Source organism: Melanostigma gelatinosum (assembly GCF_949748355.1).
Source record: "Melanostigma gelatinosum genome assembly, chromosome: 11".
Classification (NCBI taxonomy): Eukaryota; Metazoa; Chordata; class Actinopteri; order Perciformes; family Zoarcidae; genus Melanostigma; species Melanostigma gelatinosum.
Genome location: NC_136644.1, coordinates 12,672,100 through 12,685,219, shown reverse-complemented (window position 1 = coordinate 12,685,219; position 13,120 = coordinate 12,672,100). Strand labels below are relative to the sequence as shown.

Sequence of the window (13,120 nt, the reverse complement as noted above, 5' to 3'; positions counted from 1 at the left end):
ACAGTAGTAACGTTCCTGCAGATGTAAAAAAACAAACGCAGTTTGTCACTTACCGAATGCTGTTCACTTAAAGACAAATCCCATCCTCCTTTCTTTGTTAAAGAGTTTAATCCCAGTACATCGTTTCAGTTCCAGTAAGAAGTCCTTCTCGATTCATGGACGCCAGTGACAGTCGAGCATCCCCAGCTGTATTTCGCCGGTCTGCTGCGGTTGTGGAGCTGTTTCCCTGCGAACGTGTTTGTTAAGTTGTAGATCCACTCGAGTCTCTCCAAAAGTTTTCAAAAGCAACGTAGCTTGTGTCCTGCCATGCTATGGTGTCCTCAGGTTAGCATAGCGTAGCTCCAAACACCAAGAGCTCAGTTAAAATGAAACACATTCCCAGCCATAAAATGTGCAACGCTTCTCCGACGCTGTCAGCAAGAAATACCTTTCATACAAATCCTTTTCCTGGCTGAGTCAGGGCTGCCAGCCTTGGCGTTGACTGACCATTTCTTACGATGTCCAGCTTTTCCTGAAATGTCCTTCTTTCTTGAGAAAGAAGTTGTCAGTAACTCCGCCACTAAATCTGTTTATCCTCCTTATTCAGCCATTGATTGTTAAAAAAAACAAAGCTAGGTAGAAAAATGAATAAACTACACCAAGCAAAACCCTAAAAATGTTATAATTTCTTCCATATCTTACAATTTGAACTCTTACTCCTCCAACTAAGCTCTGCTGGCTAGTTAAGTTTCGGTTCACAATAATCATGTGCTCGCCCACTGACCAATCACAGCGCACGCTGCACCTTACTGCAGAGCTGCACCTGAAAACTGGGCTGCCCGTTAATGCTGACGTAGTTGTAGGCCAGCTAGCAGACTCTGACATGTCAAAGAATTCGCTCAACATGTCAAACTAAAGATCTGATTGGTTGAAGACGATGACAATCAACAATATCGAGGCTTCACTTAAACTGCAAAGGGATTCACTTGTGAGTCTGAAGGCCTCGGGCCTCTTTTCTTACCTAGAGACGCAGAGGTGAAATCTGATTGGATAAAAGCTCTACTTAAAACAAGCGGCACTGGAAGCAGAGCAACTGAGGAAGACACTAGCTGTGCAATGAGAAAATGAGATAATGGGAAAAATATTTTTAGAAATTATAATACATGTAGTGTATTTATGAAAAATTATTAAATTATAAAATAGCTATAACTTTGTGAATCAGTTTAGGCCAGCAGAGAAGACCTTGAAGGCCCTGACGGCCCACCACTGGTGCCCATTAAGGGTGATGCTGCTTAGGCTCCGCGGCAGGTCCAGCCACATGCACAGGAACTGGCTGATCTTCCTTCCATGATGATTATTGGGATTTTGTAGAAGTTCAGTTACTTTGCTGAATTTTGGTATTACATGATTGCTAACATAGCGTTTTGAACCGGAACTCTCAACTACTGCAATACTACTCAACTATTTCTGTTATGACATGCATTTGCCAAACTGTGCGTGTGTCTGTAGGTTTAACATGTCATCAGAGTCGTCCGTTCACCATGGCCAGCTGTAGCAGAGACAGTACAGTGAGGCTTTGGTCTCTGACACCCCTCATCTCTCCACTGCTGCTGAACATCCTCACCAACCAGCCTTGGGAAAAGATAATAGGAAACACAGGTAAGAACAGGATCCTGCTTACTTCTTTTTGGTGGTGTTCTCTTCTTATACCTCATTTAACCATGCTGGTTGTGTGTGTCTGCAGACACAGCTATGGTTCTCGGCTCTCCACCGCTGCTCTGTGGTAAAGTGTCTCGAGACATCAAGCAGGAGCTGGATAAACTGAGCTCTGACATCAGGGTCAAGAAACTCCGCTGGTTCTCTGAATGCTTTTCGGTACCTACATTGTGAATGCTTATTTATGACTGGGGATGATATCAGTGTGATACCTTCAGAATGTCTATAGACAGTAATTTTTCACAGTTGTCTCCACACTCTGATGCAATCTGTGTCTGCATTTTTAGCAGTTCATCTCACAGCTTTCAACACACAGCTGGGAATTGATCCTCATTGATTGCCTCAGATTTATGCTGCTAAAGATGAGTTCACTACAGGGGACTTTGTTTTCATGAAAAAAGCCCAGCTGATATTGCATATTTTACATTACCTTGAACTAAAAATCTGTTTATACATTGAATATCCAGCTTGCCAATCTGTTTCGTTGAGGTTCTCTCTGTTGCTGGCACACTATTTTGGACTATTTGGTTGATTAATGTGCAGGAGGCTACATGATCGTGAGGAAATGAGGAAGCATAATTAAACCTCGATAGCTTTTGCTTTGATTTTGTCTCCCTCTTTTGGCCTCAATTTGCAATTTCAGGCTTTTCCTCACAAGATAAAAGTGATGTACCGGTAATTTCCAAGTGATGGATTAGTTATATTAACGAAAGCTTATAAAAGGTTACATGTATTTGATGTAATAGTGATGAGCAGCTGTTTACACATAAGAAGCTTTCATAGCTAAGAACAAACTGTCTTTATGTAACATTCAGAGGTGACTGACATTGTAACTGACATTAGTCATGTAACACATTGCCCACAGTCAGGATTTAACCATAAGTGTATCTTTGTTGATCATGCATGAGGCTCATTTGAACTGTTTGACTTTGAATACAATTGGACACATTTTTTGAAAGCACCCTTCTCCCTTTTTCCAGTATTTACTCTGAATTGCTAAAAAACACTGATGAAAACGCTTCTCTTTACTAAAAGAACATAGAAGAAGAAGTTGACCTTTCATTTATGTTGAGATTTGAAGAAATTGAAAAGGTATACACAAGCAGTTATTGAGAATTTTCTCTAGGTTTAATTTGAACAGTAAAGATGCAGACACATATTTTGTGACATAGTACATTACAATACTACCAGAAAAAATGTCAACATGTAAACAACTGCATTGAACATAGTTTATTGTTATTATATATTTGACTTGTTTCCTTTGTTTGAGTGTGTGTCTGTGTGTGTTTCTGAACATATTTGTGCATACTCCTTTTTTAGCCTCCAGGAGGCAGTAGCAATCTGTGGGACTTGGTGTCAGTAATTAACGGCCAGGACGACTCACTGCTACCAGCCAGCTACAGCAAGGGAGTGATGCACATGAAACACCTGCTCAAGTTTAAAACGGTGAGTAGCTCTGATTCCCTGAGTCACTGTTCAAGGTTACAAGGTTTGTTTATTGCTATTCTACAACAGTGTTTTTTTGCCCTAATGACACAGCTTAACCAGAATGGAGATGTGTGATGGCCATGTCAGGTTGCTGATTCTGGGGAACCTAAAACTGTTCACTTGCTCCACTCATAGAGAAAGGGGTGTGCGTCTACTCTTCATTTTAAAAACATCAACAATCAGCTCCTTGGTTTTACTGACGTTGAACAGTAGGTTGTTGTCTGAGCACCACTCTGCAAGATTGTTGATTTCCTCTCTGTATGAAGTGCCATCGTTGTTTGAAATCTAGCCGATGTCATCTGCAAACTTCAGAAAAGAGTTCTCTTCATGGTAGGGATTGCAGTCGTGGGTTTACAGCAGTGGTTCTCAAACTTTTTCTGTCGCGCCCCACTTTGGAGGAAGAAAAATGTTCATGGCCCACCGCCCCAACTAAATTGTAACAAAATGGTCCATGTTGACTTTTTATTGAAATAACATTTTGTGACTCCTCCATCTGTGCTTTTTGAAATAATAGAATAAAGAAAATTGCAATCACTTTTCAGTAAACCAGATTGCTCCATCAGACAAAAACAAATAAAATGTGCAATCACTTTGTTAGAACAATGCAAAAAATAATGACAATTTGGCAAAAAATAGCTTCAGACATAAAACAGACTGGTCTCTCCTCATCTCCTACCACGTTCACAGTGAAACCCAGAGCAAGCTAGGCATCATCATATTTTCTTCTTGGTTGCTTGCTGTTCGTCTCAGATGTATCGCTTGCGGTTGCTTTTCTTTTCCCGCCTGCCAAATATCTCTTCATTCACTAAGCCACATATGTGAGTTGCCAAGGATCATGGCCGTCGCGCATGCGCAAGCGTAACCTGTTAACGGCGTAACGTAAATATTTACGCGAAAGTACAGGCATTTCACCATGTATTTATTAATTAATTACTTTAAGTAAAAATTCTGCATTTCCCCCTGCGCCCCACCTGTAATACCACCGCGCTCCACTAGAGACCCCACAGTTTGAGAACCACTGGTTTACAGTGTGAACAGTATGGGAGTGAGCACACAGCCCTTGTGGGCTCCAGCACTCATGCCCAGAGTGCTAAGTTTGCCAATTAGTTTCATGGAGGAGATTGAATACTAAAAATAAATCAATAAACAACATTCTGATGTAGGTGTTGTTATTTCAAGATGTGTGAGGGCTACTCAGCCCTCACACATTGATTTCTGGAGAGCAGTGGAAAACAGATCCTCTGTGGATCTTTTGGCTCTGTATGCAAACTAATTAGTGTTCAGGATGGCTGGGTTGCTGCTTTTGATGCTGGAGAACCAGTTTCTCAAAGCAAAAGTAGTTGTTTACACTAGACACTGCAGACGTTTTAGGTACAGGGACTATAGAGGCTGTCTTGAAGCAGGGGGAGACACTCTCCCCTGACAGTGATGTCTTATAAGTGTCAATAATGACATTGACCAGCTGTTTGGCTCATGTTTTTAGTACACGACAAGCAATGTTATCAGGCCCAGCAACTTTATTCACATTCACCTTTAGCAGGGGTCTTCTGCTGTGAATACTGACAATGGCCTCTCCTCTGAAGACAGAGTAGAATACACATATCCTTGGTGTTAAGAGTTCTCTTCAATCTCGATTACTCCATTTTGCCTCCTTGATGCCAGCTTTCAATTTTGCTCTGGCAATACTGTATGCTTCCTTGTCACCTGAGTGAAAGGCAGCTTTTTGGGCTTTGGATAGTGCCATCACCTCTACATTCATCCAGGTGTTCTGGTTGGGGAATGCTTTTCTTTGTATTTCTGATCACCACATCATGAATACATTTGCTAATGTATGATGTCACTGTAGATTTATATTCCTCAAGAATGATGTGGTTTTCCTGGGTGGCAGCATCTCTTAACATGTACCATATGCACTCTAAACAGTCCTGTAGAAGTGCTGTAGCTTCATCTGTCCACACTTTAACTGATTCTTTTTCTGATGGTTTGAACTTTTTCATCAACTGGCAGTAGGCTGGGAAGAGACAGAAAGTTCATCATGTGTTCAAAAACCCAGAGAGACCACACTGAGGTGGAGCACCCCATATTAACTCTAGTTTGTAAGAGGCAGCCAATCCCTGGACAGAGTCAGAGAAATGTATTTCACTCAGGGAGAAATGAATAGTCTTTGTAAACAGTATGTCAATAACAGGTCTATTCCACTATTGATTCCTACAGTCAAGGACAAACAGTTCTACCAACACACACACACACACATACACACCCACACACACACACAAGAACTACACACACATAAAACTATGATCTATGAATTGAGACAACAATGTTTTGTTGTTTCTAAAACCTTTTTTTTACCTTTATATCCTGATAAATGGTAAATGGACTGTACTTGTATAGTGCTTTATCTTCCGACCACTCAAAGCGCTTTAACACTACACATTCACACTCATCCATACACTGATGGCAGGGGTTACCATGCAAGGTGTCACCTGCAAATCAGGACTATCTAACTATTCATACACAGCAGGAACAGCCTGCGGCATCAATTTGGGGTTAAGTGTCTTGCCTAAGGACACATCGACATGGACTCCTCTGATTGAAGGACGGCCCTGCTCTACCACTGGGCCACAGCCGTCCACATTTATTTATCCAATTACAAATCTGAAAATTTTCCCAAAATAAAGAAAAGCACAGTAAATACAAAAGTAACAGAAAATCAATTTGTAGGAAAACAAATATAAGACTACATTACAGTACATGTTCACATTGTTTACAAACACAAGAAAAGCCCCCTCATGTCATTTGTGTTTATCTCGAGAATAAATATCCTGAGTTTATTCAGTGTGGCTTTGTGGCACAAAGGCATTGAAACTGTAAAATCTGAAACGTACCCAAAATTTTCCTGAAACTTAATCTGTAACTTAATGAAAACTGTGCTAGCTATCAAAATGTCTATTTGGCTCAATAAAGTGCAGCGTTTTGTCTACGTTTTAAACATTGAATCATTTTTCTACGTTAATGTATATAATGTCAACATGGGCCCAAAGAGCCACTTGTGTTTGGACCCACATTGACTATCCATACTTTAACGTAATTGGAAATGTTGCTCAGATTTTCGGGAAAACCGCTGGGCGAATCTCTCTAAAAAATACTTAGCACACTATTCCCGATCAGGCCGCACGTTTTGATGTATTTTTTGCGCAGGTGTTGGCAACACTGTGTGAGGAGAAGAGTGCCAAACTTTCTGGATAAAGATTATTTTTCAGTGTGGCTTTGAAGCACAAAGGCAGTAAAGCTGCCTGTGCCACAGCACTCTGTATATTCCATCGGACTTAATAATAACTAGGGGGGGGGGGGGGGGGGGTGAAAGTGGAAAAGTCCTCTAAAAATATCTAAGACCTGAATGACTGTATGATAGAGAGAGCGAGAGCTAGAGTGAGAACTGTCAGAGTAAAGCGGAGCAGGAAAATATTCTGTGATTTTTCCAAACAAATTGCTCCACACTATCTCTGTCTGGTAAAACGTTAGCTAATCATGTGCTGGTCTAGAGAAATGACTGGAATCCAAAGTACAAAAGTTTGCCGCGCTTCTCCTCACACAGCGTTGCCAACACCTGCGCAAACAAATACATCAAAATGTGCGGCCTGATCGGGAATCGTGTGCTATCTATTTTCTAGAGAGATTCGCCCAGCGGTTTTCCCGGAAATCCCAAAAAACTGAGCAAAATGTCGTGAAGAAAGCTAAAAAAACACTTGTGTTTGGACCCACATTGACTATCCATACTTTAACGTAGAAAAATTAAGATTATTTTGAAAGGGTGGTGACTGGGTGGGCGAGAGAAGGGGAGAGGAGACAGAATCATAATGTTTGACACACATACACAGGTTATTAAATGACAGGTGTGTGTGTGTGAGAGAGAGAGAGAGATTGCGTAAAAAGAGAGAGAGACAGACAGAGAAACAGACAAAGAGACAGACAGACAGTGTGGAGCAATTTCTTTCGAAAAATCACAGTTTTCCTGCTCCGCTCCACTCTGACAGTTCTCACCAGCTCTCTCTCTCTGTCTCTCTCTCTCTATCATACAGTCATTCAGATCTTAGATATTTTTAGAGGACTTTTCCCCTTTCACCCCCCCCCCCCCATTTAAAAATAAAAGCCCCACAGAATGAATTCTAACTGGAATGCTTGTGATGAAGCCTCTCATTTTAGTGTCACACATTATGATTCTGTCTCCTCTCCCCCTCTCTCACCCACCCAGTCCCACCCTTTCAAAATAAAAGCCCCACAAATACAAGCTTCAATCCAAGAGTATGAATCATGAAATGCAGAAAAGAGAGAAGCGATATTTCAATTGAACCTCAACAATACGACCAGTAATATCGGCGTGTATATATTAGGGGTGTAACAGGTATTCGTATTGAACCGTTCGGTACGAGGCTCACGGTTCGGTACGCATGACGAACCGAACAATACCTTTGAATAAAAATAAATAAATAAATAAATAAATAAAATATATATATTTTTTTTTAAACCTTTATTTAACCAGGTAGTCCCATTGAGATTAAAAATATCTTTTGCAAGATGTAAGTAACAATACAAGATGTAAGCAAGATGTAAGTAACAATACTACATCACATTAAGGAGCAGTTTTTGTTTTTTATGCTTATGTGTTGCTAAGAAGACACCCCAGAAGATGGGTCACTCAGGTATAGTTCCATCATTGTTCAAAGTCAAAGAATAACGTTATGATGTTAGTTGTAATGAATAAATATATTTTAAAATCAAGTACATTTCTCTGGCATTTATAGTTTTCTACTATACCGAAACGTACCGAACCGTGGCTCCACTGTATCGTACCGAACCGTGAATTTTGTGAACCGTTACACCCCTAGTATATATATATTGCAACATCTTCGGGCAGTAGTGTTGTGGCAAAATGACGAGAAAAGACGGCGAACTGGAGTTGCAACCAGCGGGAATTGTTTAAATGCATATTCGTCAACATCACACGAACTTGGCATATCGAAACAGATTCCAAATCGTACTGTCCTCAGATCACTTTTATAGTCAAAATTCACGCCCCTTTAGCTGTGTTCCATCAGTCAAACCAGTCTGTTGAATCGAAAAGCAGAGCACTTCTGGACTCCAAATTAGGGCATGTTCTGGTCACTTGCCCTAATGGCAGGACATAGCTCCATATACAGAAATGTTTTGATACTCTTAGGAGAGAGTTTGATTCCCCTGTGTCTGCTCCTGATCACTTCTTAAGAATGTTGTTTTGTACCAGAATATGTGTTACATAACACGTTATATTAACTGTTTACTTGTGAGCCCAAATGAGTTCAGTTCAATTCAAGTTCAATTCAAAGTTAGGATGATTTTCTTCATCAGTAGAAGCCACACTGTCAATTTCTTGTGAAATTTTCTAGCCTTTATTTACAATCAAGTTGGCTTTCTTGCTAACCCTTATTAACTCACTATTACTAATTCCTTCCTTAACATTTACAAGCCGTGACAGTGACGCTGGTATGTCTTCACCTTAAGAGTGTGGGTGTGTGCGTCGCCATCGCAAAATATTGTCCTGGAGACCTGGTTTTGAGTACTTTGCATGGTTTTTGTCTGTGGACAGATTTTGCGAGCATCACAACTATGCAAGAAGCAGTCATGCAACTTTACAGGTGTGTAGTTGAGATCAAAATGAAGGCAGAGTTTGAAGATGGGTGTGTGTGCCAGAAGTAGTGGGGTAGGAAGTGGGGCCCCCCTTACTTTACACCCTTTGGCATTGCGGCTGGTGTGATCCTGTCAAAAGATGGTCTCTAGTTTTCATTTTCTTCTGTTCTATTCAACAGCAGTCCATTTAAGATGTTTTAAAAAGCAGGTATTTGGATCCCAAACGTGTATTTTATGTCACATTTGTTTCTCTTCCATTCATTCTATTTTTCTCAGTCTGAAGCCCAGGAGCTCACTATAGTCAAGATGTCTAAATTTGGAGGAGGTATTGGTGCTCCCAGTAAAGAGGAGAGGCTAATAGAAGCAGCAGACATCCATCTGAGACTGGGACAGACTCAACGATACTGTGAATTAATGGTGGAGCTGGGACAGGTATGGAGTGAGTGTGTGTACATGCAGGTGTGAGTATCTGTGCAGTAATTTCTCTCTCAAGAAAGCCAGACACTAGTGAGACTCGATTAATTAGTTGTGATGGCGGCACTGATCCTGTTCAGGACTTCGCCCATTGTGATATTCAACAACATGTTCTTTACTCACTGGTTGGCTCCACATTAGTCTATTTCTATACCATGTCAAATGCAAATTCAAGTTTGTTGGACTAAAAGCAAAAATCCTCACCCAAGCAAAGTTTTCCAGCTGGTACTGATATCTGTACCGCCAGTTTGTCTCTGCCGTCATCAAATGCTTTGGAAGAACCTGCAAGTGGAAACTGTCGGTGAAACTATTTCAAAAGAGATGGCATGTAAGCATGGAGGACTTCTGACAGAGTGGAGAGTTAAAGCAGCATACAGCAGCTGCAGAGATTGAAGCCAGGCAGTCAGTGCTTAGCTTAAAGTATATTTGATCACAGCCACATTGATGATTCTTTTTCTGTTGTGAGAAAAAGACAGAAATAAAAATATAGAAAATTATATTACCAATACTTGAGCTAATGAAGGGGTTATCTCTCTTTCAGTGGGAGAAAGCATTATCTGTGGCACCAGGAGTGTCCATGAAGTATTGGATGAAACTCATGCAGAGGTAATCCATGTTGAACTTTGTTGTTTTTCCCTTTTGCTGTTTAGTGGAAAAGCTGAAACAATAATGTCTCAGTGGAAGTGTTTTTCAGTGTGAGCTGCCTGGATGATTGTTAAAAATGTTTGTTCAAAAAGTTGTGGTACTGTCTCAGTGTATGGCGTAATGCATCTTGAACAGATGTGGCCAATATAAGAGCAACACTGTTCTATAACAGTGCAATCCAATGCAATTCTTTCTTGCTTTACCAGAAAACTCAGCTACAGCAGATCAGGAAAAGGCCCTTAAAACAATTTAGATAATGAATGATAATATATAAATAAATGTAAACGTAAAGACAACACAGAATGTGTGTATTGCAAATGGTGTACAACAGTTTCAGAGACCAATGCGATGTCCACATGAACAACTCTTTGTCTCAGGAGTGTTTGTTAAAGGGATAGTTTGGATGTTTGAAGTGAGGTTGTATGAGCTACTTATAGTCAGTGTATAACCTACAGTAGACTGCGTTTGGCACACCCCCAGCTTGGAGAAACAGACAGGAGTACCAGCACGGAAGCTAAGCAATGTGCTCGTGTATATATGGGGCCAACAGCAAAATGTATTACAGCCACCTAAAAGAAAGGTCCTCTTGAAAATAAAAAAATATAATTAATATTCCTTTAAGTGTACGGTACATTTAGATTATTTTCCGACGGAGAATATGACTGAAAATGAAACTCATCTAAACTGTTGTTACAAATGGAGTCTTGTGGCTTTGAGGATGGCATAGATAAGTTTCACTTTCAGTTAGGTTCTCCATCAGAAATGGTTGTCTGAAGACAAGTTAATTAAAGGGGTGAAAATATTCTAAATATAGCGTACACTTATTGATTTATTTTTTTAAGTGAGCCTTTCTTTAGGTGGCTAAAATACGTTTTGCTGCTGACCCCTTCCACAACAGTATTTTGCTCCTGTGCGGTGGTGGTCCTGTCTGCTTCTCTAAGCTGGGGGTGTGCCGACCGCAGTCTACTGTAGGTAATACACCGGATATGTAACGGGTGTGGTAAGGACCCAGAAGCAGTACAACACACACGAAATAGTTGGAATCGAAACTTTATTCTGGACTGAACACAAAACAGGTAAACTGCCTGTAGATTCCCACTCGGTGGAACGCCAAGCCGTCAAGGGAGAAGGCAGACAGAACCCAGAGGAAGCAGAGGCAGAATCTCGTGGTCGGGGACAGAAGGCTGAGTCGTTTACCGGGGCAGAGGCAAGGCGGAGAAGTCGAAAAATGCAGGGTCGGCAACGGGAAATCAGTCGGAGGGTAAACGCTGGAAGGTCTGGCATGAATGCGGAGAACGATCTGGCAGTGAGTGTGTGTGAGACTGGGGTCTAAATAGTAGGGTGCAGCAGAGTGAGCAGGTGAGAGTGATGAGGTGATGAGGTGGGTATGACTAACAGGCAGTGGCGGCTGGTGGAAAATGTTCTAGGTAGGGCCATCCTATCAATTTCAGCAAACATCCCAGTATGATTTAATGCAAAAAAAAATGCAAGTATCAAACACGCATTATTACTTGGCAGTTAAATATTTAACATGTATTCCAACACGAAAACAATCAGTAAATAACACTTATATAATATAATATAACATGTTTATTTATTGAGATGCCCCTATGGACCTTGTTATAGGAGGTAAAGATCAGGAGAAGTAAACATGAAGTGTAATTATGAATACTGATGTTAAATTAAGCTATGATGAGTTTTCACTGTTAATTTAACATCTCTATTACATGTTGATGTCCACATGACCAAGTTAAGCAGATGAGACTGAGGACAGCTATGTAGAAGAAAAGATGTTCACTTTGTCTAATATGTAGCTTGACAGAGTTCTCATGTGTGTCCTGGTGTTCTCATGTTTCCTTACCTCCTCATCCCTCACTCCCGTAACTGTCCGTGCTGGATCTGTCCCCGTTGTTTTAAAAAGCGAAATAAATGATTAGCATGACGTCATCCAGCTAGCCAAACCTGTCTGGTGTACAGCTAGTACAGAAGCGTCGCATGTACTGCTTCCCTGTCCCGCGAGTCTGCTGTCTGATTGTGAGGTCAGGCTGATCTGATATCAGCTCTTTGGCTGCAGAATCTCCGCCAAACTTCTCCTCTCAAACGGGGCTTGGAGGAGTCGTGCTCGCGCTGGCGCGGCCGCCTGTAGAGACTTCTCCTGACGAGAACGCGCAGCGAGGGGGGCCTGATCGTTCTGGCCCACAGCTGAATCTATTTGAGGGCGCTGATTGGCTAAATTGTATGTCACTCATTTATATCTTGAATCAGCAATTTGCTAAACTGCTTCATAGACCCGTCTTTTTTGGGCCAAAACGATTAGGCCCCCCAAGCTGCATGTTCTCAGAGTGTCGTGCACACAGACAGAGAGCACGAGCAGAGAGCACACAGGGGGAGAGGACGAGCAGGAAAAGCATATATTTTGCGTAGATATCATATTTTACACACATTACTGGGTACATTCCATAGTTCAAAAACACAAATATTGACAATTTGTATAATTTATGATCATTATAATTTATTTTTTATTTTTTTGTGTGGCTCATGGTGGGGCCATGCCCCATGGCCCTCTATTGACCAGCCGCCACTGCTAACAGGTCCACTGAATGAGCTGATTAGGTGAGATAGAGTGACAGGATAGAAGTAGCAGAGCTGTGACAGGATAAGTACCTCATACAACCCCACTTCAAAACACCAGAACTTTTTCTTTCAGCAAACAAGTTGACGTTGTTGATTTTGTCACATATTATTACATTCCTACAGCTTGATTTTAACTGGGATTATTCATTTTGTCATCTTCATTTGACCAATTTGAATATAAATACAAACAAAATGATAAAACTTTGCTTATGTTATTTATGTATGTAATTTTAATATGCTCATGTCACAGGAGAGCTGACCAGCTGATGTCTGAGGATAATGATGATGCTATCCCATACTGCATTGCGACAGGAGACATAAAAAAACTCGTAACTTTCTTCACCGGCCGTGGACAACTGCTAGAGGCCTTAATAATAGCACAGGTACTCAAAGGGAGGGGATGCCAGGAAACAGTACGGTAGTTTTCTTTCGGCTGGATGATGAATGGTAGATCTTCAGTAAATGGTTATAGTTGGGGCGGATAATTAAGTAACGGGAGACAAAGACAGAGAGGTGA

General features: G+C 41.1%; 1 protein-coding gene across 2 annotated transcripts in view; it reads left to right on the top strand.

The window, feature by feature from the left end:
- The window catches only part of wdr17 (WD repeat domain 17), a gene marked incomplete at its 5' end in the record, with an annotated part of 51,074 nt that overhangs the window by 20,388 nt on the left and 17,566 nt on the right, over positions 1 to 13,120 (top strand). For both annotated transcript variants that reach the window (XM_079277923.1, XM_079277922.1), the window contains 6 exons: positions 1,489 to 1,638; positions 1,724 to 1,854; positions 3,016 to 3,141; positions 9,127 to 9,282; positions 9,866 to 9,930; positions 12,854 to 12,986. In XM_079277923.1, the coding sequence (XP_079134049.1) occupies positions 1,489 to 1,638; positions 1,724 to 1,854; positions 3,016 to 3,141; positions 9,127 to 9,282; positions 9,866 to 9,930; positions 12,854 to 12,986 (761 nt within the window). The remainder of the gene's footprint in view (positions 1 to 1,488; positions 1,639 to 1,723; positions 1,855 to 3,015; positions 3,142 to 9,126; positions 9,283 to 9,865; positions 9,931 to 12,853; positions 12,987 to 13,120) is intronic.